At 39.3% G+C, this 26421-nt stretch overlaps 1 protein-coding gene across 1 annotated transcript in view; it reads left to right on the forward strand.

Moving 5' to 3' along the window:
* The window catches only part of ZCWPW2 (zinc finger CW-type and PWWP domain containing 2), a 141400-nt gene that overhangs the window by 101245 nt on the left and 13734 nt on the right, over window positions 1-26421 (forward strand). Inside the window, exons 6-7 of the mRNA XM_068983091.1 lie at window positions 7276-7322; window positions 23528-23586. Coding sequence (XP_068839192.1) covers window positions 7276-7322; window positions 23528-23586 — 106 coding nt within the window. The remainder of the gene's footprint in view (window positions 1-7275; window positions 7323-23527; window positions 23587-26421) is intronic.

A 26421-nucleotide genomic window follows, 5' to 3' on the forward strand; every position in this document is an offset into this window, starting at 1 on the left:
CGGCATTCAGCTTTCTTCACAGCCCAACCCTCACGTCCATACATGACCACTGGAAAAACTATAGCCTTGACTAGATGGACCTTAGTCAGCAAAGTAATGTCTCTGCTTTTGAATATGCTATCTAGGTTGGTGATAACTTTCCTTCCAAGGAGTAAGCGCCTTAATTTCATGGCTGCAGTCACCATCTGCAGTGATTTTGGAGTCCCCCGGAATAAAGTCTGACACTGTTTCCACTGTTTCCCCATCTATTTCCCATGAAGTGATGGGACCGGATGCCATGATCTTCGTTTTCTGAATGTTGAGCTTTAAGCCAACTTTTTCACTCTCCTCTTTCACTTTCATCAAGAGGCTTTTGAGTTCCTCTTCACTTTCTGCCATAAGGATGGTGTCTTCTGCATATCTGAGGTGATTGATATTTCTCCTGGCAATCTTGATTCCAGCATGTGTTTCTTCCAGTCCAGCATTTCTCATGATGTACTCTGCTTTTAAGTTAAATAAGCAGGGTGACAATATACAGCCTTGACGCACTCCTTTTCCTATTTGGAACCAGTCTGTTGTTCCATGTCCAGTTCTAACTGTTGCTTCCTGACCTGCATACAGATTTCTCAAGAGGCAGGTCAGGTGGTCTGGTATTCCCATCTCTTTAAGAATTGTCCACAGTTGATTGTGATCCACACAGTCAAAGGCTTTGGCATAGTCAGTACAGCAGAAATAGATGTTTTCCTGGAACTCTCTTGCTTTTTCCATGATCCAGCGGATGTTGGCAATTTGATCTCTGATTCCTCTGCCTTTTCCAAAACCACCATGAACATCAGGAAGTTCACGGTTCACGTATTGCTGAAGCCTGGCTTGGAGAATTTTGAGCATTGCTTTACTAGCGTGTGAGATGAGTGCAATTGTGCAGTAGTTTGAGCATTCTTTGGCATTGCCTTTCTTTCGGATTGGAATGAATACTGATATTTTCCATTCCTGTGGCCCCTGCTGAGTTTTCCAAATTTGCTGGCATATTGAGTGCAGCACTTTCACAGCATCATCTTTCAGGATTTGAAATAGCTCAACTGGAATTCCATCACCTCCACTAGCTTTTCTCGCTGTGATGCTTTCTAAGGCCCACTTGACTTCACATTCCAGGATGTCTGGCTCCAGATGAGTGATCACACCATCGTGATGATCTGGGTCATGAAGATCTTTTGTGTACAGTTCTTCTGTGTATTTTTGCCACCTCTTCTTAATATCTTCTGCTTCTATTAGGTCTATATCATTTCTGTCCTTTATCGAGCCCATCTTTGCATGAAATGTTCCCTTGGTATCTCTAATTTTCTTGAAGAGATCTCTAGTCTTTCCCATTCTGTTCTTTTCGTCTATTTCTTTGCATTGATTGCTGAAGAAGGCTTTCTTATCTCTTCTTGCTATTCTTTGGAACTCTGCATTCAGATGCTTATATCTTTCCTTTTCTTGTTTGCTTTTTGCCTCTCTTCTTTTCACAGCTATTTGTAAGGCCTCCCAGACAGCCATTTTGCTTTTTTGCATTTCTTTTCCATCGGGATGGTCTTAATCCCTGTCTCCTATACAATGTCACGAACCTCATTCCATAGTTGATCAGGCACTCTATCTATCAGATCTAGGCCCTTAAATCTATTTTTCACTTCCACTGTATAATCATAGGGATTTGATTTAGGTCGTACCTGAATGGTCTAGCTGTTTTCCCTACTTTCTTCAATTTGAGTCTGAATTTGGTATTAAGGAGTTCATGATCTGAGCCACAGTCAGCTCCTGGTCTTGTTTTTGCTGACTGTATAGAGCTTCTCCATCTTTGGCTGCAAAGAATATAATCAATCTGATTTCGGTGTTGACCATCTGGTGATGTCCATGTGTAGAGTCTTCTCTTGTGTTGTTGGAAGAGGGTGTTTGCTATGACCAGTGCATTTTCTTGGCAAAACTCTATTAGTCTTTGCCCTGCTTCATTCCGCATTCCAAGGCCAAATTTGCCTGTTTCTCCAGGTGTTTCTTGACTTCCTACTTTTGCATTTCAGTCCCCTAGAATGAAAAGGACATCTTTTTTGGGTGTTAATTCCAAAAAGTCTTGTAGGTCTTCATAGAACCGTTCAACTTCAGCTTCTTCAGCGTTACTGGTTGGGGCATAGACTTGGATAACTGTGATATTGAATGGTTTGCCTTGGAGACGAACAGAGATCATTCTGTCGTTTTTGTGATTGCATCCAAGTACTGCATTTCGGACTCTTTCGTTGACCATGGTGGCTACTCCATTTCTTCTGAGGGATTCCTGCCCGCAGTAGTAGATATCATGGTCATCTGAGTTAAATTCACCCATTCCAGTCCATTTTAGTTTGCTGATTCCTAGAATGTCAACGTTCACTCTTGCCATCTCTTGTTTGACCACTTCCAATTTGCCTTGATTCATGGACCTGACATTCCAGGTTCCTATGCAATATTGCTCTTTACAGCATTGGACCTTGCTTCTATCACCAGTCACATCCACAGCTGGGTATTGTTTTTGCTTTGGCTCCATCCCTTCATTCTTTCTGGAGTTATTTCTCCACTGATCTCCAGTAGTGTGTTTGGCACCTACTGACTGAGGGAGTTCCTTTTTCAGTATCCTATCATTTTGCCTTTTCATTTTTCATTACCACAGTATTAAGGTTTCTAAAACAGATCTATGGATAAATATTTACATAGAATCTATTCAATTATGGAATTCCAGATTGAACATTTTTTTTAAAAAAGATGAGTTGTGCCAATGATTTTTACTAATACACACACATACATATTTTGCACATGTCAAAATGATCTTTAAATAATTTTCTATACAATTGACCCTTGAACGACATGAGTTGAAACTGAGCAGGTTCACTTATACACAAATTTCAGTGAATTCACTTAATAAATATATGAAAAGTGTGGGGAGATTGGTGACAATTTGAAAAAATTTACAGATGAACTGCATAACCTAAAAAAATTTGAGAAAAGGGTATATTATGAGTGATTAAATTATATGTAGATAGCAGGCTATTTTAATCATTTACTACCATGAAATACACACAAATATATTATAAAAATTAAAACTTATTAAAATGTACATAGACACAGATTGTATATGGTGCCATTTGTAGCCGGATGAAATGTAAACAAACATAAAAACGCAGTATTAAACCATGATTGCATACAGGTAAGTGTTGTGCACACACTGTGCTATGTTAATACTTTCCCAGCTACCTCCTGCTGCTGTCACAGTGAGCACAGATGTAGTGCACACCTGTGCAAATGCTGTGACATGGGTCACCTCTGCATGAGCACTTCATCTCTCCGCTAAAGTTCCGTATCACAGTGAAAAGTGTTCTCTTGCAGTTCTCACATATTTTCCATGCAATACCATAAGCCCTGAACAATACCATAGAACCCACGAAGTGCCACTAATAATGCTGAAAGTGCACCCAGGAAATAAGTCATGACGTTCCAAGGAAAAACAGAATTACTTGATATGGACTATAGACGGAGGTCTGCAACTGAAGTTGCCACCATTTCAAGATGGAAGAATCCTACCATGGTAAAAAAGTGAAACAAAAGGAAATTTGTGAAGCTGTCACTTTGGCTACACTGCTGCTGCTACTGCTAAGTCGCTTCAGTCGTTTCTGACTCTGTGCGACCCCATAGACGGCAACCCACCAGGCTCCTCCGTCCATGGGATTCTCCAGGCAAGAGTGCTGGAGTGGAGCGCCATTGCTACACTAGCATGCACCGAAACCTTTCACTTTAGTGCAGTGCCCTTTTTACCTTGCATTGAAATTGCAGCCTGAATGTGAGTACAGATTTGCTATGAAAAAAGACATACCTTAGACTCTAGTATGATTCAAGAAAAAGTGAGGTTATTAAATGACAACATAAAGCAAAAGGAAGGTGAGGGATCTGAATTGGAGAATTTACTGCCTGCAAAGGATGATTTGATAATTTTAGAAAGAGATTGGGCTTAAGAAATGTCAAGATAACAAGAGAAGCAGCTTCTGCTGACCAAAAGGCAGGAGATGAGTTCCCAGATGCCATTAAAAAAGTCACTGAGGAGAAGGGATGCCTGCCTGAACAGATTTTTAATGCAGATGAAAGTGTCCTATTCTAGAAAAAAAAAAAAATGCTGCAAAAGATATTTGTTAGTAAGGAAAAGAAGCAAGTACCAGTCAGCACTGAGGGTGTCAAAGTGGTCTGCTTGCCTTCCAAACACATCTTCTCTTATTCAGTCTCTGAATTGCTGGGAGAAACATCAGTAACCTCAGATATGCAGATGACACCACCCTTATGGCAGAAAATGAAGAGGAACTGAAGAGCCTCATGATGAAGGTGAAAGAGGAGACTGAAAAAGCTGGCTTAAAGCTCAACATTCAGAAAACGAAGATCATGGCATGCAGTCCCATCACTTCATGGGAAATAGATGGGAAACAGTGGAAACGGTGACAGGCTATATTTGCTTAGGCTCCAAAATCACTGCAGATGGTGATTGCAGCCATGAAATTAAAAGACACTTGCTCCTTGGAAGAAAAGCTATGACCAACTGGGACAGAATATTAAGTAGCAGAGACATTACTTTGCCTGCAAAGGTCCTAGTCAAAACTATGGTTTTTCCAGTAGTCATGTCTGAATGTGAGAGTTGGACCATAAAGAAAGCTCAGCAGCATTGAATTGATGCTTCTGAACTGTGGTGTTGGAGAAGACTCTCGAGAGTCCCTTGGAAATCAACACTGAATATTCATTGGAAGGACTGACGCTGAAGCTGAAGCTCCAGTCCTTTGGCCACATGATGTAAAAACCTGACTCACTAGAAAAGACCCTGATGCTGAGAAAGATTGAAGGCAGCAGGAGAAGGGGATGACAGAGGATGAGATGGTTGGATGGCATCACTGACTTGATGGACATGAGTTTGAGCAAACTCCAGGAGTTGGTGATGGACAGGGAGGCTTGGTGTGCTGCAGTCCCTGGGGTCACAAAAAGTCGGGCACAACTGAGTGACTGAACTGAACTGAATTCAGTCTGTAGATTAGGGATCATAGGACTTTTAAGGCTCGTTACACATGGAAAGGATTGTCAACACTCTAGAAAAGAACCCTGATAGAACATTGTGAAAGTCTGGAAGGATTGATTACACCATTGAAGATGCCATTGTTACAGAAAAATCCATGAAGCCCATCAAGCCTGAAATAGTAAATCCCTGCTGGAGAAAACTTAGCAGATGTGTATGACTTCACAGGACTTAGAGTGGAGCCAGTTGAGGACATCATGAAAGAGGTTGTGGATATGACAAAAAGAGTAGCAGGTGATGAGTTTCCAGACCTTGGAGAAATTCAAGACAGCACACCAGAGGAATTAACAGATAACTGCTTCTGAATCAGGGCCAGATTATGAGGAAGAAGATGTAGAAGAAGCAGTGCCAGAAAACAAATTGACATCAGACAGTCTGGCAGAAGGTTTCAGATTACTGAAGCCTGGTTTTGACTTTTTACATCATGGACTCTTCTATGATACAGGCACTGAAACCGAAGCAAATGGTGGAAGAAGTGTTAGTATCATTTTGGAGAAATGAGAATGCAAAAAAGCCAGACAAAAATGAAGACACATTTCTATAAAGTGACACCAAGTGAGCCTGTCTATCCTGTCTCCCCTTCCACCTCCTCCACCTCCTCTGCCACCCATAAGAAAGTCCAACCCTTTCTCTTCCTCCTCCACAGCCTAGTCAAAATGAAGCCAGTGAGGATGAAAACCTTTATGATGACCTACTTCTACCCAATGAATAGTAAATAATCATCATGCCATACAGTTCATAAATGTATTTGTTTTTTATCCTTGGGTGAAAGTCTAATACTTGCAGTGGAGTACTGTATGACACTTTGTGTCCTCATCATTAATGCCCAGGTATTCATCATGTAGAACATTGTGTGCAAGACTTATATTGGAGTGAATAGATGAGCCTTACATAGGCAAAATGTGAGTGATAGGTAACACAAAATTAATGATGTGTTAGTTTTCTTACTGTCTTATAACTTTGCTTTCAAAGAATTATATTACATACAGTACCTCTCTCTCTAATAATTGGGGAAACTGCATATCAGCCTATCATCACAGGTAAGGGGTTTTAAAAAATATAAGTGTGTCCCATTCTGTCTTATGAATGTGACCATAATATAGTCTGCCATAAAAATGTTATTATGGTTTATCCATTAACGTAGAGGCTGGGCTACCGTGAGCAATCATATCCATTACACTGGGCAGCCATGTTACTGTTTCTTCATGAAACATTAATTTTGTTTTCATATTATCTTTTCATATTTGATGTCTAGTGTTAGTAATACATGTGACATCTATAGTATTTTGTATCATAGAAGACAAAATTGCTATAGGTGGTGACAGACAGATGATTCATCTTAAAAACAAATCGCAAACTTACAGCATTGATATATATATACAGTATTCTGTAAATATTTTTTCCTTTCATGATTTGCTTAAAGACATTTTCTTTTCTCTGGCTTACTTTGTTGTAAGAATATAGTATATAATACATAATAACATACATGATATGTGTTAGTCAACTGTTTATATTATCAGTAAGGCTTCCAGTTAACAGTAGGCTACAAGTCATTAAATTTTAGGGGAATCAAAAGTTATATGTGGATTTTTGACTGCACAAGGGGTTAGCACTCTAAATACCCATGTTGTTCAAGATTAGCTGTACTCTTGTTTGATTAGCCTCTTCACTCTTACTGCGTCTTTCTTGAGAGCACTATTGGCAGCCCCATTCGGGGCTCCGAATGGGGCCCATTGCAAAACCTCAGGCTGTGAAGTGGAGACAGGGCACGCACCTTGATTAAATAAGACGTTGTCTCTTTGAAGTCTTTATTCCTTGTCTGGCATGTAGTAAGATGTGCATGTAGAAGTAACTGGGATTTAATTCCTGATCCTACATACCCCAGGGCACTCGGGCTGACCGGAGCCTAGAAATGAAATGCACTGGATGCTTGCTGGAGGGCATCCAGCCAGCCAATCAGATTTAGGGGCAGAGGTTTGTCAATTAAGTAGAGGAATCCCTGATGTTACTTTTGGATTACTTTGTTTTATAATCAACTCTGGGAGCTGAGTTTGTTAGCATTTTTATTGAAAGGACCATAGAAAACACATTCACTGTATGAGAAAGTAGAAAATTCTATGTAACGTTGCATTTACTTGAACAGGGGTGTAGGCACTTTTCTGAAGCAGCCATTCTTTATTACCTTACAGACAAATCCAAAGCAGCTGGCAAAGTTACTGTGGTGGCCAAGAACAGGGTAAGATCATGTTTTATTAAATATACAGAATTCAAATTCAGGCTGATTAATACAATTTTAAAAGAAAATTAATATTCTAAATCAAAATGACATAATTGATTTTTTTATTCTAAGTGTTTGGTTGACACTAGGAATTTAGTATTTATATTTAATATTAATGGTTAGTATTTTAATTTTTATGGTTAATTTAATATTTATGTTGCTTATATCAGTATAATAGAATTTTCAGATATTAGATAATAAAAACTTTAAGTTAAGAAATAAACAATTGCCTTTATTTATACATACTCATATTTTAATATTTCTCATACTAAAATATTTTATGTCGTGTGTGGAATCTTCATAGAAAATTGAAATAATTAAAATTCACAGCTCATTGTGGACTTTACCTTAAAGTTAAGTAGAGAACAACATCAGACATTTGTTCGAATCTTTTTAATGAAAATTTTTAAAGTTAATAGCATTTTAAAGCAATTTTTAAAATTTAATGTCATTCTGTACATTGTGTGTGGACAGATATTTAACTCTACTTACTGTCAAAGCTGTGGTTAGGATAGGAGAAGCCTTGACAGTGTTCTCATGTGACAATATTCTCAATAGGACACCACTAAAAAAGAAAAGGAGTCAATGCCTTAAAACAAATTCTTCTGGACAAGTAATGTATTAGTGTCATAAGTAAGTGGACCATGATCGAAAAGCAAAGCCTATCCTTGTGGTCCTTCCTGTGTTGAGTGATGGGGCAGGCACAGGGTGAACTCTCAGGAAGTCAAGTGTGACGTGGGGAAACGGGAAAGGCTGATGGGCAGGAACCTCCACGTGGACAGGCAGTGAGAAGACCATCATTTTCGTGTTCCGTGTATGTATATTTTTATGAGTCCTGTTAAAATCAAATTTTGTTTTTATCCTTTAGCTTTTTGCTCGTAAAAGGAATCTGGACTTTTCACTCTGTAAATAGTGTAGATGCACCTTTGCAAAGAGAAATTCAACATCAGAATACAAGGTTGCCCTTTAAAAAAAGAACGAACTAGGACTTGTGTGCATGTCTGAAGATTTAGACAGGAGTATGTAAAGTAGTGCAGGGTTGTTTATCTGGATACTATTGTTTGTTTCAGTCTCTACTAGAGGATATTTAGCATAAAAATTTTAAAGGTAATATTAACTACCATTCTTATGTATTGCTTTATTTTTACTAGTGATTTTCAACAAAGGTGGTACTGTCTCTAGGTCAGTGCTATTCAGAATGTGGCCCACGAACCAGAACTGGTCTGTAAACTATCTATTTATTGGCCTGCAATGAGATAAGAGCAAAAACTGACAGTAACCATTTAGACACTTGCCTGGTAATTTTTGTCTGTCAAATGCAATAAAATGGAACTTATATTCTGTATGTTTTAATTTTTTGTTTCATTTTCCCATAGTGACTTTTTTTTTTTAATAAAGGTATAAATATTGGACAGATTATGGAGTTGGGGAAAGTAAACTACCACAGGTAGTTTGAGAGACACTGCCCTAAGAGATATTTTAGGAATGTGTGGAGGTGTTTGGGAGTAAGTAATTGGGGGAATACAAGACATTCTGCTTCCCTTGTGGCTCAGCTGGTAAAGAATCCACCTGCAATGCGGGAGACCTGGATTCTGTCCCTGGGTTGGGAAGATCCCCTGGAGAAGGGAGAAGTTACCCACTCCAGTATTCTGCGGAGAAGGCAATGGCACCCCACTCCAGTACTCTTGCCTGGAAAATCCCATGGGTGGAGGAGCCTGGTAGGCTGCAGTCCATGGGGTCGCTAAGAGTCGGACACGACTGAGCGACTTCACTTTCACTTTTCACTTTCATGCATTGGAGAAGGAAATGGCAACCCACTCTAGTGTTCTTGCCTGGAGAATCCCAGGGACGGGGGAGCCTGGTGGGCTGCCGTCTATGGGGTCGCACAGAGTCGGACACAACTGAAGCGACTTAGCAGCAGCAGCAGCAGCAGCCAGTATTCTGACCTGGAGAATTTCATGGACTGTATAGTCCATGGGGTCGCAAAGAGTTGGACATGACTGAGCAACATTCACTTTCACAAGATGTTCTACTGAGCAAAGATTCAGGGCAGTAGATATCTTACAGTGCATCAGACAGGACTGTGTAATGTCTGTCCGACATTTGGTGTGACTTATGAATGTCCTGCTGAACTCAACAAACTGCCAATATAATTGCAGAGTGATTTAATATAAAATAATAGTGAAATATTACAAATCAGACCCAAAGCCATGAAATTTCAAAGACTTCTTATGGAGAGGAAAATGGAAATAAACACGTTGTTCTTGAAATTACTGGATAATTTACTTATTTTCTACCATACATACTGAAACATTTTCGACCATATATTTACTTGTAAAGGGGATAGAGTCCTGGTCTGTCACCTACCAATGCTATGATCTTCAATTTGGCTGCTTAACTCTCTATGCTCTCAGTTTCCTCCTGTTAAATGGGAAGAATGAAAACATCTTATAATATAAAAATTACTCTTGACAATTTGTATAAAGTTCATAGCACAGTGCTTGGAAAATAGGAAACATTTCATAAATGGTAGCTATTATTGTGGGAATATGGATTTATTTTTACATGTGGTACAATGATAGAATATAAAAAATTGCAGCAGCCTTATAGTGATAAGATTCAGGACGTGCTGCCCCAGAATACAGCACCTTGGTGTATTGAGTATTCTCAGATGAAGGAGTTTGTAAAACACCAGGTAGGAAGGACTTTCTGACCTTCCCCTGAAGCAGGTCATAAGGGCCTCATGAGGGAGTTGTCTTCCCTGTACGTGGAGGACAGGAGCCTTCTGTCTCCAAAGACAGAGGACACAGAGAGTCCTCTGAAGCAGGCTCCACATGTAGCCCATGCCCCTTCTCGTCCTGTCACATCCCTGTGACTTTCCACACCTTATCACACCCAGAGTCACAACCCTGAGGTTGAGTTGCTTCTCTGGGCCTTCATTTCCTATGGAGGCTCCCCAGTCACATAAAACTTACATTAGATAATTTTGCATGCTTTTCTCTTTTTCATCTGTCTTTTGTTATAGGGGCCCCAAGTGAGAACTTAGAAGGGTGGTGGAAAAAGACATGTTTTCTCCCTGCACTCACTGCTTATCCCAGTACAGTTTATACTAATAAATAATCTTTCCCTACTTTTCTGCTTTTCTTTTGTTTTCTTCTCTATAATAGATAGTTGGGGCTTCCCAGGTGGCTCAGTAAAGGATCCGCCTACCAATGCAGGAGACAAGAGTTTGATGCCTGGGTTGAGAAGATCCCCTAGAGGAGGAAATAGCAACCCACTCCAGTATTCTTGCCTGGAGAGTCCCATGAACAGAGGAGCCTGGTGGACTATAGTCCATGGGGTTGCAAAGAGTCTGATGTGACTGAGCAACTGAGCACACATGCTATAATGTATCGTATACCTTCTTCATGATACAACATGCAGCATTGTGCATGACAGAATATCCATTTCTGTATCTATTTACATATGTAGTCTTAAAATGAATTCCAAATGGCTGTAATTACTCTCTATCTTTTCTTTAATGTGTGGGTTAGTGATCCTTCGTTACTTTACTTTTTCAAAAAAATTTTTTCCTAGTTCTTCTTTCCTCAAACTCTATGTATGTATGTATATCATGATTATTTGACATTTTAAAAAACCTTTTTGTCTGGGGAGGGACTAACCCTCTGAAGGCTAGCCAGTGCTTCAAGATGCACAGGGTACCTCCTTCATATGCACTAACCAATTCCAATTCCACATCTCTCAACTGTCTTCTTATCATATTCTAAAATACTGAGCCAGCATTGCCCCTGCCCTAAATTATCCCCAGGCCAGGTTCCAGCCAAATGAAGACCCTTCCTCCAGCCCAGAGTGTTCTAGAATTATTCAAAGTAGCCAAAGTTCTAAATCCTTTACTCTGTCCTGTCTTGTGGCAAGGGGAAACCCCAATAAAGGCATAATTTACATCCTGGAATGTGAAGTCAAGTGGGCCTTAGAAAGCATCACAGCGAAAAAAGCTAGTGGAGGTGATGGAATTCCAATCGAGCTATTTCAGATCCTGAAAGATGATTCTGTGAAAGTGCTGCACTCAATATGCCAGCAAATTTGGAAAACTCAGCAGTGGCCACAGGACTGGAAAAGGTCACTTTTCATTCCAAAAGAAAGGCAATGCCAACGAATGCTCAAACTACCGCATAGTTGCACTCATCTCACATGCTAGTAAAGTAATGCTCAAAATTCTCCAAGCCAGGCTTCAGCAATACGTGAATTGTGAACTTCCAGATGTTCAAGCTGGTTTTAGTTAAGGCAGAGGAACCAGAGATCAAATTGCTAACATCCGCTGGATCATCAAAAAAGCAAGAGAGTTCCAGAAAGACATCTATTTCTGCTTTATTGACTATGCCAAAGCCTTTGACTGTATGGATCACAATAAACTGTGGAAAATTCTGAAAGACATGGGAATACCAGACCACCTGACCTGCCTCTTGAGAAACCTATATGCAGGTCAGGAAGCAACAGTTAGAATTGGACATGGAACAACAGATGCGTTCCAAATAGGAAAAGGAGTACGTCAAGGCTGTATATTGTCACCCTGCTTATTTAACTTATTTGCAGAGTACATCGTGAGAAACGCTGGGCTGGAAGAAACACATGCTGGAATCAAGATTGCCAGGAGAAATACCAATCACCTCAGATATGCAGAAGACACCACCCTTATGGCAGAAAGTGAAGAGGAGCTAAAAAACCTCTTGATGAAAGTGAAAGAGGAGAATGAAAAAGTTGGCTTAAAGCTCAACATTGAGAAAATGAAGATCATGGCATCCAGTCCCATCACTTCATGGGAAATAGATGGGGAAACAGTGGAAATAGTGTCAGACTTTATTTTGGGGGGCTCCAAAATCACTGCAAATGGTGATTGCAGCCATGAAATTAAAAGACACTTACTCCTTGGAAGGAAAGTTATGACCAACCTAGATAGCATATTTAAAAGCCGAGACATTACTTTGCCAACAAAGGTCTGTCTAGTCAAGGCTATGGTTTTTCCAGTAGTCACGTATGGATGTGAGACTTGGACTGTGAAGAAAGCTGAGCACCAAAGAATTGATGCTTTTGAACTGTGGTGTTGGAGAAGACTCTTGAGAGTCCCTTGGACTGCAAGGGAGATTCAACCAGTCCATTCTGAAGGAGATCAGTCCTGGGATTTCTTTGGAAGAAATGATGCTAAAGCTGAAACTCCAGTACTTTGGCCACCTCATGTGAAGAGTGGAGTCATTGGAAAAGACTGTGATGCTGGGAGGGATTGGGGGCAGGAGGAGAAGGGGACGACAGAGGATGAGATGGCTGGATGGCATCACTGACTCGACGGACGTGAGTCTGAGTGAACTCCGGGAGTTGGTGATGGACAGCGAGGCCTGGCGTGCTGCGATTCATGGGGTCGCAAAGAGTCGGACACGACTGAGTGACTGAACTGAACTGACTGATAATGAGTGATGTTGAGCATCTTTCTTGTTTTTGTTAGCCATCTGTATGTCTTCTTTGGAGAAATGTCTGTTTAGTTCTTTGGCCCATTTTTTGGTTGGGTCGTTTATTTTTCTGCAGTTGAGCTACAGGAGTTGCTTGTATATTTTTTAGATTAATTCTTCGTCAGTTGCTTCATTTGCTATTATTTTCTCCCATTCTGAAGGTTATCTTTCCACCTTGCTTATCGTTTCCTTTGTTGTGCAGAAGATTTTAATTTTAATTAGGTCCCATTTGTTTATTTTTGCTTTTATTTTGCTTTTATTTCCTCCTAGAATACTAGGAGGTGGGTCATAGAGAATCCTGCTGTGATTTATGTCAGAGAGTGTTTTGCCTATGTTTTCCTCTAGGAGTTTTATAGATTCTGGTCTTTCGTTGAGATCTTTTATCCATTTTGAGTTTATTTTTGTGTATGGTGTTAGAAAGTGTTCTAGATTCATTCTTTTACAAGTGGTTGACCAGTTTTCCCAGCACCACTTGTTAAAGAGATTGTCTTTAATCCATTATATATTCTTGCCTTCTTCGTCAAGAATAAAGTGTCCATAGGTACATGGATTTATCTCTGGGCTTTCTATTTTGTTCCATTGATCTATATTTCTGTCTTTGTGCCAGTACCATACTGTTATTTGTGTTAATTAACAAGCTTCTTATTAATATAGAATTCATATACAGCACCTCACTGAATTCACTTAGTTTTATATGCATCTTTACACAAAGATAAATATCGTAATTGATCTTTACTGCTGGCTTCTAGCCTCAGGCAAAGAGATATCTCAATAAAGAATGGTAAGAGAGGAATCCCTTGGGAAGAGTCACTGTCAGGCTTCAAAACTCACTTAATTTCCTTTGGATGTTACTTTTTTTCACCTTTCCATAAGCCAGTGTTTCCAAAACTTCAATCAATTCAGATATTCTGTCAAAGTTTGCCATTTTCCATACTGTTAGTTTTTATCGCTTTCTTGCATTTGATTTACCTTTTTTGTAATTTAGTTTTTTTAATTGGTGTAAAACTTAAACACATTGAAAGGCACAGATCTTAAGTGTAGAGTTTGATGAATTTTTCTTAAGCATATACACCCATGTAACTACCAGTCCAGATTAAAATAGAAAACAGTTTCATTACTCCCTAAAATTTTCCTAATAAAATTTTAAGATATAAATGTATTCTTTTGATGTTAGTTGCATTTTCAAATATAAATAAAATATATATTAATACATAAATTTGTCCATTCATCACTTTAAGTCATCAGTGGAAGTCTTCATAGAGAAAGTTCTTTTTGTGCTAATTTCAGTTTCCCTGAAAAACTCTAAGCCACTCTAAGGCAATGTTATCAAACTTCCTTCCAGGGGAGTGATTTTTAACAAGATATTCTTTAGTAACTTAAAAACTAAGCCTGCCCTTTAGGTTTCAAGCTTTACCTCTTTTATCTTAAAATCTATAGGAATTCTGTAGGATAACTATTAGTGGAAAGTATTAAAATCAGGCAAAATGGATTAGTTGTTGATATCCAGAACCTTTTATATATTTGTAAGAACAAGGAGTACCCTTGACTTACTGTACCTCTTTTCTGGTGTGGATGATTCTGTTTGTTTCTTAAATAGAAAAGCCTACTTTCAGACTTGTATATTTGCTTTTTCTGACTTGACTTTCAGTTTATGGATCTGATTTCAGCCAAACTGATCTCCTGGTAGTTTTCTTAAGATGGTTGATGGGAGTGAGAGGAGTGGGGAATAGAGGGTAAGTGGGCATCAGAGTGCATATAGCAGAGATGAGCACCTCTTTGTTTTTGTTCCCTGGACAGAAGATGACCACTTCCTAGCATGAGATACCGTTCTCCAAGCGGGTGGGTTGTCATTTAGCAGGCAGCTTACACAGGGCAGGTTTTCCACCACAGGGCTGTGGGGCGTCTCTTGTTGCCATTTGGGGGTTGCAGGCCCCAGGAGTGCTTTGGGAGGTGGAAGTGGCATGTCCTAAACTAGTGACCTGTCCTGGTGTACTGATTTACTTGAGAAAATTTAAAATCTAGTTATGCAGTAAACAAATTCATCTCTATCAGTAACATCCTCTCAACTTCTAAGAATTGTTTTCATCCTAATTATTTTTTAAAGTCTCATTTTTTAAAATGTCATCATTTATAATAATAGAAGGTTGCCTTAATTTTTCTTTCTCTACATATGATGCCTATTTGAAAATTCACTCAAGGTATTAATTCACTTGGAATTCAAGTTTAGTAATACTTAAAATCCAGTGTCATAGATTCCAGAAATTCAAAACTTTTCAACCATAACTCTCCACATTTTCTATTCTGTCAATTAACTTTGAGCCAGAAAGCCAAAAAAAAAAAAAGAGAGAGAGAAGACTTCTACAAAATGTGATTGCTCTTTTGTTAAGAAACAAAAAGCTGTTCAACTTGAGTCCTACTAATCACATGAAGAGCAGGTGTTGTCCTTTGCTATTTGGGACTAAAGGTTGTTATTCAGCTCTCTTCAGTTATATTGATTATATTCATTGCCAGAATAGTTCTTTCTCTTAGCCAAAGACACATCTCCAAAATCAAGCTATACACGATGAGTCCGGGTTTCTTCTCACCATCACCTTCCTCACCCCATTCCATTAAAACCAAAACCAGTATTACTAATCCATAGAAGCATGGTTATTGATATACAATTGGAGTTTGAATAATGAGTACATTTTATAGATTCTAGCTATTGCCCAAAATATTAAAAATTATCTTTCTATGCCTAATAGAAATAACTACTATTTTCTAATTGGCAAAGGAAAATTGTTATCACTGGAAGAAAATATGCCAGTGAAAATCAGTAAAGTTTACATAGAACTTATTAGAATTAATCTATAATTTGATATAATTATAGATTATAATCTATAATTTGACCTCTGCCCACAGATCTTCAAATTTTACATTTATTTATATTTTGTTTATAGGTCTTTAAAAACCTATAAATGACTACTTTGAAATTCTTTAAAATATTACTGATTTGGGGGTGATATTTTTGTTTTTGTTTATGTATTAATGCTTTCCATGCTTAGTCACTCAGTCTGTCCAACTGTTTGTGACCCCATGGACTGTAGCCTGAAAGTTCCTCTGTCCATGGGGATTCTCCAGGCAAGAATACTAGAGTGGGTTGCCATGTGCCCCTCCTGGGAATCTTCCCAATTCAGGGATCAAACCCAGGTATCCCACATTGCAGGCAGATTCTTTACTGTCTGAGCCATCAGGGAAACCAATAAATACTGGAGTGGGTAGCCTGTCCCTTCTCCAGGGGATCTTCGCAACCCAGGGATCAAACTGGAATCTCCTGCATTACAGGTGGGTTCTTCACCACCTGAGCTACCAGGGAAAGCCCAAATGGAGATGATAATATCAAACTCAAGAAGGTACTGTAATACTGGAATGGGTAACTATTCCCTTCTCCAGGGGATCTTCCCAACCCAGGGATCGAACCTAGGTTTCTCACATTTCAGGCGGATTCTTTACTGTCTGAGCCACCAGGAAAGCCCAAATACTTTCACTTTGCTTCAAAAATAATTTTCTCTGTTATGAAATATGTATTTTAGGTACGCATCTTAAATCTGTACTCCCCTACATGCTGGAAGCATGTCACCCAGATCAAACAAAAAGAGTTGTAGCTTCTACATTCTTCTACGAATCTAGATACAAGAATGTCTTTCATCTCAACCTCTGGAATCCTCAGAGATCTGATGTAAAGACTTGGATGCAGACAAAATATTTTAAAGAATAATCTTTTTTTTTAAATTATGCTATTGTACAGAGTCTGTCTGTCCCTGTATAGGAGAAATACAATCTTCTTTTGCATGTTGCTGAGGATAAATGTTCAGAACATTTGACAGTGATCATGGGTCAGAGATTCAGACCACCTATCCTCACTACTCAAGTTGATGGAGGGAAAAATGGTAAAACCACTAATGAAGGTCTCAACATTTGTTCTTTAGTCCAGAAAAAAATGTAATATGGGTCCTGTAATCATTGAATGTTCTCAGAACATCTGCTTTTTAGAATTTAATTGAAATAGGTAAATTCTAGAAAGTATTACTGAGAAACCTTATCTTTTCCCAACATTCCTCTTGCTGAAATTTCTAATGACTTAGAAAAAACTGTATAGAAATAGGAATTGTTTTCAACAGACTTGGATTTTTAGACACTGTCCAATTGCAGGGCAAATAATCTAACTTATCAGCTTCATTCAGTCAGATTAGCAGCTGACATAAGTTCTGCTTTCTTCTGATTTCCATAGGACTCTTTCCTCCATGTTCCTATTAATCCTTCATTTTCTGAAGCTCTCTATAGATATAGTGCAATTTGTGTTGGTTTTTTTTTAAAAAGAAACTTCCTGAATTGCTATGTTCTACCTGTGGTATAGATAGATGGTCAAAAATTGTTAAAAAAAAAAAAAATCAAGTGCAAGACTTGAAAATTTATCAGTGAAGTATATAATCATTGGCATTCCTTTGAGGTGTCCGGTACTTCTGTCCTCAACCAGGACTGTGAGGTGTTAACAGCAGACCTTTTCTTGGCTTCTGTCTAAGGTGGTCTAGCAGTCAACTTCTATTTTAGTGGGAAACATTCTCCCATGAATGCTGAAGAATTGATACTTTTGAACTGTGGTGTTGGAGAAAACTCTTGAGAGTCCCTTGGACTGCAAGGAGATCCAATGAGTCCATCCTAAAGGAAATCAGTCCTGAGCATTCATTGGAAGTACTGATGCTGAAGCTGAAACTCCAGTACTTTGGCCACCTGATGCGAAGAACTGACTCATCTGAAGAGACCCTGATGCTGGCAGAGATTGAGGGCAGGAGGAGAAGGGGACAACAGAGGATAAGATGGTTGGATGGCATCACTGACTCAGTGGACATGAGTTTGAGTAAACTCTGGGAGCTGGCAATGGACAGGGAGACCTGGCATGCTGCAGTCCACAGGGTCTCAAAGAGTCGGACACAACTGAGTGACTGAACTGAACTGAACTGATTCTCCCATGCCTCAGGCCACTGCTTGAGCATACACTCCAGTGTTTTCTCTGGTAAGCTTCTCACGCAGAGAAATCCACAGACCAGTAGCATGAACTGACACATGGCTGAAGAGAGTGCACGGGACAGCTAGAGGCTGACAAGTCATGTTGCCAGGGACGGGTCTCTGATACTGTCCAAACCTCATAGGAATCTCCTCTGCTGAAGACTGACCTGACTGAAGCATTGGTCATTGGCTGCCATCTATGTAAGAAACACCAGATTTGTAGATGATCTGTTGAAATCATGCTTAAAATAAGGCTAGAAAGTGATCATTTCAGCCTTCCCTTCTTTTCAAAGAAGTGTTAAAAAAAAATATTCTCTGGGCCCGAAGACTTAACTTTATTATTTGTTCTCCCAAGATACTCAGATTAAGTAATAACCATCATTTACAATGTTTCATGAAACCAGTTTTCATCCTATTCCAAGCATATATTTCCCAGAAGATTTACCAAAGGGGAGTGAGAATATTGGCTTTTCCTTCTATATAATGACTTTTGACAGGAGTTTATGTACATTATTCAAGGTACAGATTCATTCTTCTGTCAAAATAGGCAGCTCTTTAGTGATTATTGACTGACAATTATTCTCAGAAGATTACAAAACATATTTATGTATTCAGTGAACATAAAATGCTGATCAGAATTTTACTCCCTCAGATTTAATACAGCTAACAAACTTGTTCTTCTCACTTACAGAGATTTTTAATTTCGGGGCTTCCCTGGCAGGCCAGTGGTCACCACTTCATGCTCCCACTGCTCGTTCAATCGCTGATCATGGAACTAAGATCCACATGCCATGTGACCAAAAAAAAAAAAAAAAAAGATGTTTAATTTGGATGAGGAAATGGGCAATGTCAAGTCAGTTTTGCAGATTATATGAATCTGATATAAATACAATTCTTACAGATTTTCTGACCTTTGCAATTAAAGGCAATTCTATCATTTGCCATTCTAGTCTGCAATCCTAATTATCATTATGTATATATTTTTCTTTTCAGTAAATGGCATATGTTCTGTATACATATACTTCTTTGTTTTACATCCAAGAATAAAAGAGTTAACACTTGCTTAGTTTTTGTTAAAATCAGTGATCAGTCATTTCCTTCGCTCAGTCGTGTCCGACTCTTTGCGACCCCATGAATCACAGCACGTCAGGCCTCCCTGTCCATCACCAACTCCCAGAGTTCACTCAGACTCACGTCCATTGAGTCAGTGATGCCATCCAGCCATCTCATCCTTATCTAGTAATACATTTGTTTGGATGGTGCGGGCTAGATCAGTGCCTGGAAAACTTGAGTCACCTGAAGAGCTTATTTAAGTACAGATTCTGGGCTCCACTCCAGACTGTCTGATTTGGGATGGGTATATTTGCATTTCTAACAAGCTCTCAGGTGTTACTGATTCTGTTGTGTCATGGCTTTAGTTCTGAATAGCATTGGGCTGGACAACATAGGTCAATCAGCTTTGCAACACAGGAAGAGAAGGAGAAGACATGGAGTAGATAAAGTAGATCTTTCGTATCTACTTGTAGTGGGTTGGGTGGTAGCCTTCAAAAGATATGTTCCCCAGGAGCCTCAGAATGTGACCTGATTTGGAGTAAGGATCTTTGTACATCCTTTGGATAAGGATTTTGAGATGAACTCATCCTGGTTAATGTGGGCCCTCCATCCAATGACAAGTGTTCTTATAAGAGACACACATCTATCCTTCAGAACAGTAAGAAAATAAATTTTTTGTGCTTTACCAAGTTTGTGGTAAATTGTTATGGCAGATTTGGAAAATTGATCTATGACCAAAGTCCAACCATATCAAAGTGCCAAGTACCCTCTGTCATATGGTTTAATGAAAAAGGAGAATCCTGACCAGGTGGACTAGTATAACAGTGAAATAGTGACTGCACATCACCTAATTTCTAAGCACTGTTGGACACTTTCTGGCATGTTATTTAATTTAATCTCCCCTCATATGCCTTGAGGTAGTTTTTATTTTTTAGCATTATTTAACAAAAGAAGACTCCGAAATACAAAAGTCTCATTTAGTTAGAAAATATTTAATAAATATTTTTATTTATTAAAAACAAAGGAAATAAAAATCTCCTTTATGCCAAACTCTTGCTGGATGTTAAAGAGGTCAGTGACTCACTGAAGGTGACCTTGGTGGTAGGTGCCAGGGTCTAGACGAATCCTTCCAGATTCAATGCCTATCCTCATCCACTGTATGTTGTCAAAGGCAAGAGGAAGAGGCACAGTTTGGTTCAATTTAGTTGCTGTCATGTCTGACTCTCTGAGACCCCATGGACTGCAGCATGCCAGGTCCCCCATCCATCACCAGCTCCTGGAGTTTACTCAAACTCATGTCCATCGACTCAGTGATGCCGTCCAACCATCTCATCCTCTGTCGCCCCCTTCTCCTCCTGCCTTCAATCTTTTCCAGCATCAGGTCTTTCCAAATGAGTCAGTTCTTTGCATCGGGTGGCCAAAGTATTGGAGTTTCAGCTTCAGCATCAGTCCTTCCAATGAATGCTCAGGATTGCTGTCCTTTAAGATGGACTGGTTCGTTCTCCTTGCAGTCCAAGGGACTCTCAAGAGTCTTCTCCAACACCACAGTTCAAAAGCATCAGTTCTTCGGTGCTCAGCTTTCCTTTTGGTCCAAATCTCACAGCTATACATGACTACTGGAAAAACCAAAGAGGCACAGGGCATCTGAAGAGTGTTAAAGTAGAGAGGAATTTATTATCACCAACACAACTCACCCTCATTTATGGAAGTTGTCTAATAGTATTTCTCTCTACTAATACCTATAAAACACTTTGCACTTTGTTACCTATGATTTTTCCAGTAGTCATATATGGATGTGACAGTTGGATCATAAAGAAGGTTGAGCACCGAAAAACAGATGCTTTTGCATTGTGATGCTGGAGAAGACTCTTGAAAGTCCCTTTGAAAGCAAGGAGATCAAACCAGTCAATCCTAAAGGAAATTAACACTGAATATTCATTGGAAGGACTGATGCTAAAGCTGAAGCTCCGATACTTTGGCTACTTGATGCACAGAACCAATTCATTGGGAAGGACTCTGATGCTGGGAAAGATTGAAGATGAGAAGGGGACAACAGAGGATGAGATGATTGGATAGCATCACTGACTCAATGGACATGAGTTTGAGCAAACTCTGGGAGATAGTGGAGGACAGAGGAGCCTGGTATGCTACAGTTCATGAGGTTACAAAGAGTCTGACATGACTTTGCGGCTGAACAACAACCTTGTTACCTGAATTTCATTTCCACTTGTGACCACCCTTTCGCTTCATATTCAAATATGTGTGTAATGTGAGCTGATCTTTAATAGCAAGATAGAAATAAAGTGTTACAATGTCTTTGTGGATGTAGATCACTCATTTAAACAATAGTATTTCTATATGCTTTTTTTTTTTTACCATATAAATATGTAAAGCAGTCTTGGAAAAGCTGTATGAATATTGTGTGTGAAAGTTGCCCACTCATATTGGACTCTGCAATCCCGTGGGCTATATACAGTCCGTGGAATTCTCTGGGCCAGAATACTGGAGTGGGTAGCCATTCCCTTCTCCAGGGGATCTTTCCAACCCAGGAATTGAATCCAGGTCTTCTGCATTGCAGGCAGATTCTTTACTGTCTGAGCCACCAGGGACCTTGAAGTTAAGATCGCAAAAAGAAGACCACTTGATCTTTAGTATCATAATAATATGAACTTCCTGAATGTTTCATACAAACTTCCTTTGAGAGATTATTAAGATATAAATTTTTAATGAGAAATAAATTTAAATTATCCCATTTTACCTGTAAATTCTTCATCAGGTTTCTCCTTGTAATTCTGTTTCTCTGTGTATATTTTAAGGCTAAGAGTTTGGTATATACAGATTAAGGACTGTTATATTTTGATGGTAGATTGTTTCTTTTAGCATTAAGGAATAACCCTTTTTATCTTTGATTATGCTTTTTGCCTTAACATCTGCTTCTTTCTAACAGTAGTATTGCTACACCAGGTTCCTTTTGTTATTAATCATTAATGTATTCTATCTGTCTCCTTTCTTTCAATTTTTCCAAGTCACTGCATTAAAATTTTTTTTTTACCTTCATTCTTGCCAGGAAGGCATAACTTAATTTTAAACTGTAAAACTCAGTGGTTTTTAATATATTAACAGTTGTACAAGCAATACTACTATCTGATTTTAGAATATTTTTTTATACTACCAAAAGAAAACCTGATATTCGTTAGGAATCACTACTCATTTCCACATCCCCCAGTCCTTGGTTGTCACTAATGTACTTCTGTGTTTGTAGGTTTGCCTTTTCTGGGCATTTCAAATAAGTGAAATCATTCAACATGTGGCCTTTTGCGTCTGACTTTTTAAACTTCTTACTTTGCATAATGATCTCAGGATTCATCCGTGGTGTAGTGTGTGTCAGTACTTCATTATTTATAAAAGCTAGATCATACGTCATTATATGGATAACCAGGCTTCCCCAGTGGCTCACTGGTGAAGAATCTGCCTGCAATTCAGGAGATGCAGGAGATGAAGGTTCAGTCTCTGTCAGGAAGATCCCCTGGAGGAGGACAGGGCAACCCACTCCAATATTCTTGCCAGGAATTTCCCATGGCCAGAACAGCCTGGAAGGCTATGGTCCTTGGGGTCACAAAGAGTCAGACACGACTGAAGTGACTGAGTACACATGTGGATGTACCACATATTAGCTATCCATTAATGGACGTTTAAATCCTTTCTACTTTTGGGCTATCATGAATAATGCTGTTATTCACATTTATGGTTTCACAGTTAGACCAGACACAATCTTTTACATGGGTATATGATTCATTTATTTTGGGCATAAACCTAGGAGTGGAATTGCTGGATCATAGGGTAACGCTACACGTAACACACTGAGGAATTATCACACTGTATTCCACAGTGGCTCCCCCATTCCACATTCCCACCAGCAGTTTATGAGGGTTCCCATTTTCCCACCACCTTCTTGTCCTTTCTGAGACATTAAGACCCCATCCCAAGCCCCTTTGGCCCTTTTCTGGTACAGATTCCCTGAAGGCCTTCCACATGTCAGTTCCTAACATACAGATTTACATTCCACATGTTTCTGGCATTTGAATATTTCTTTCTTTAAAGATCATAAGTGTATTAAAATTTAAAAGTTGTCTTACTTAGTGTTTTTGTATGTTTGTGAAGTGAGGAAGGGAGAGTCTATATAAGGGTAGGCATTTGTATAGGATCAGTCAGTTGTTCCTGGAAGTTGAGCAGGTGAGTGCAATTACAGCAATTTTTGACTTGGAATTACAGGTGTGTTTACAGCTGGGAGCCAGAGTTTCTCTTCTGGGCTAAATTACTCAGACTGTATGCTGCTACTCCTGCTGCTGCTGCTGCTAAGTTGCTTCAGTCGTGTCTGACTCTGTGTGACCTCATGGACTGCAGCCTACCAGGCTCCTCCGTCGATGGGATTTTCCAGGCAAAAGTACTGGAGTGGGGTGCCATTGCATTCTCCGACTCAGACTGTATAGGATACATTATTATGCTGAGCTCATCATATCCCATGTGAACTAACACATCTTTTTGTTAACGGTTATTTTACAGGTGCGAATTTCCAAAAATAATGCTGAAAAGAAAAATCCAAAATTTAGAAAAAGGAAAAGGTATGTTTTTTAAATGAAAAATTATTATGATAAAATTAAATTGTATATATGGTTTAATTTTTATATGACATTTCCCCTGATTCTTTTTTTTTAATTTATTTATTTAATTGGAGGCTAATTACTTTACAATATTGTAGTGGTTTTTGCCATACATTGACATGAACCAGCCATTGAGTGTACATGTGCTCCCCATCATGAATCCCCCTCCCACCTCCCTTCCCATCCCATCCCTCAGGGATCCTCCTAGTGCACCAGTCCTCAGCACCCTGTCTCATGCATCGAACTTGGACTGGCGATCTGTTTCACATATGATAATATACATGTTTCAATGCTATTCTCTCAAATCATCCCACCCTCGCCTTCTCTTTTGCTATCTCGCATATAGGGTCATTGTTACCATCTTTCTAAATTCCATATATATGCATTAATATACAGTATTGGTGTTTTTCTTTCTGACTGACTTCACTCTGTATAATAGGCTGCAGTTTCATCTACCTCATTAGAACTGATTCAAATGCATTCTTTTTAACAGCTGAGTAATATTCCATTGTGTATATGTACCACAGCCTTCTTATCTGTTTGTCTGCTGATGGACACTTAGGTTGCTTCCATGTCCTGGCTATTGTAAACAGTGTTGTGATGAACATTGAGGTACATGTGTCTCTTTCAGTTCTGGTTTCCTCAGTGTGTATGCCCAGCAGTGCAATTGCTGGGTCATGTGGCAGTTCTATTTCCAGTTTTTTGAGGAATCTCCACACTGTTCTCCATAGTGGCTGTACTAGTTTGCATTCCCATCAACAGTGTAAGAGGGTTCCCTTTTCTCCACACCCTCTCCAGCATTTATTGCTTGTAGACTTTTGGATCACAGGCATTCTGACTGGTGTGAAATGGTACCTCATTGCGGTTTTGATTTGCATTTCTCTAATAATGAGTGATGTTGAGCATCTTTTCATGTGTTTGTTAGCCATCTGTATGTCTTCTTTGGAGAACTGTCTATTTAGTTCTTTGGCCCATTTTTTGATTGGGTCGTTTATTTTTCTGGAATTGAGCTGCAGGAGTTGCTTGTATATTTTTGAGGTTAATTCATTGTCAGTTGCTTCATTTGCTGTTATTTTCTCCCATTCTGAAGGCTGTCTTTTCACCTTGCTTAGAGTTTCCTTTGTTGTGCAGAAGCTTTTAAGTTTAATTAGGTCCCATTTGTTTATTTTTGCTTTTATTTCCAATATTCTGGGAGGTGGGTCACAGAGGATCCTGCTGTGATGTATGTCGGAGAGTGTTTTGCCTAAGTTCTCCTCTAGGAGTTTTATAGTTTCTGGTCTTATGTTTAGATCTTTAATCCATTTTGAGTTTATTTTTGTGTATGGTGTTAGAAAGTGTTCTAGATTCTTTCTTTTACAAGTGGTTGACCAGCTTTCCCAGCACCACTTGTTAAAGAGATTGTCTCTAATCCATTATATATTCTTGCCTCTTTTGTCAAAGATAAGGTGTCCATAGGTGTATGGATTTATCTCTGGGCTTTCTATTTTGTTCCATTGATCTATTTTTCTGTCTTTGTGCCAATACTGTACTATCTTAGTGACTGTAGCTTTGTAGTATAGTCTGAAGTCAGGCAGGTTAATTCCTCCAGTTTCATTTTTCTTTCTCAAGATTATTTTGGCTATTCAAGTTCAGTTCAGTTGCTCAGTCGTGTCCGACTATTTGTGACCCCATGAATCGCAGCACACCAGGCCTCCCTGTCCATCACCATCTCCCAGAGTTCACTCAGACTCACGTCCATCGAGTCCGTGATGCCATCCAGCCATCTCATCCTCGGTCGTCCCCTTCTCCTACTGCCCCCAATCCCTCCCAGCTTCAGAGTCTTTTCCACTGAGTCAACTCTTCACATGAGATGGGCAAAGTACTGGAGTTTCAGCTTTAGCATCATTCCTTCCAAAGAAATCCCAGGGCTGATCTCCTTCAGAATGGACTGATTGGATCTCCTTGCAGTCCAAGGGACTCTCAAGAGTCTTCTCCAACACCACAGTTCAAAAGCATCAATTCTTTGGCGCTCAGCCTTCTTCACAGTCCAACTCTCACATCCATACCTGACCACAGGAAAAACCATAGCCTTGACTAGATGGACCTTATTTGGCAAAGCAATGTCTCTGCTTTTGAATATGCTATCTAGATTGGTCATAACTTTTCTTCCAAGGAGTAAGCGTCTTTTAATTTCATGGCTGCAATCACCATCTGCAGTGATTTTGGAGGCCAAAAAAATAAAGTCTGACACTGTTTCCACTGTTTCCCCATCTATTTCCCATGAAGTGATGGGACCGGATGCCATGATCTTCGTTTTCTGAATGTTGAGCTTTAAGCCAACTTTTTTGCTCTCCTCTTTCACTTTCATCAAGAGGCTTTTTAGCTCCTCTTCACTTTCTGCCATAAGGGTGATGTCTTCTGCATATCTGAGGTGATTGATATTTCTCCCGGCAATCTTGATTCCAGCTTGTGTTTCTTCCAGTCCAGCGTTTCTCATGATGTGCTCTGCATATCAGTTAAATAAGCAGGGTGACAATATACAGCCTTGATGTACTCCTTTTCCTATTTGGAACCAGTCCGTTGTTCCATGTCCAGTTCTAACTGTTGCTTCCTGACCTGCATACAGATTTCTCAAGAGGCAGATCAGATGGTCTGGTATTCCCATCTCTTTCAGAATTTTCCACAGTTTATTGTGATCCACACAGTCAAAGGCTTTGGCATAGTCAATAAAGCAGAAATAGATGTTTTTCTGGAACTCTCTTGCTTTTTCCATGATCCAGCAGATGTTTGCAATTTGATCTCTGGTTCCTCTGTCTT

This window comes from Capricornis sumatraensis, chromosome 10, assembly GCF_032405125.1.
Source record: "Capricornis sumatraensis isolate serow.1 chromosome 10, serow.2, whole genome shotgun sequence".
NCBI lineage: Eukaryota > Metazoa > Chordata > Mammalia > Artiodactyla > Bovidae > Capricornis > Capricornis sumatraensis.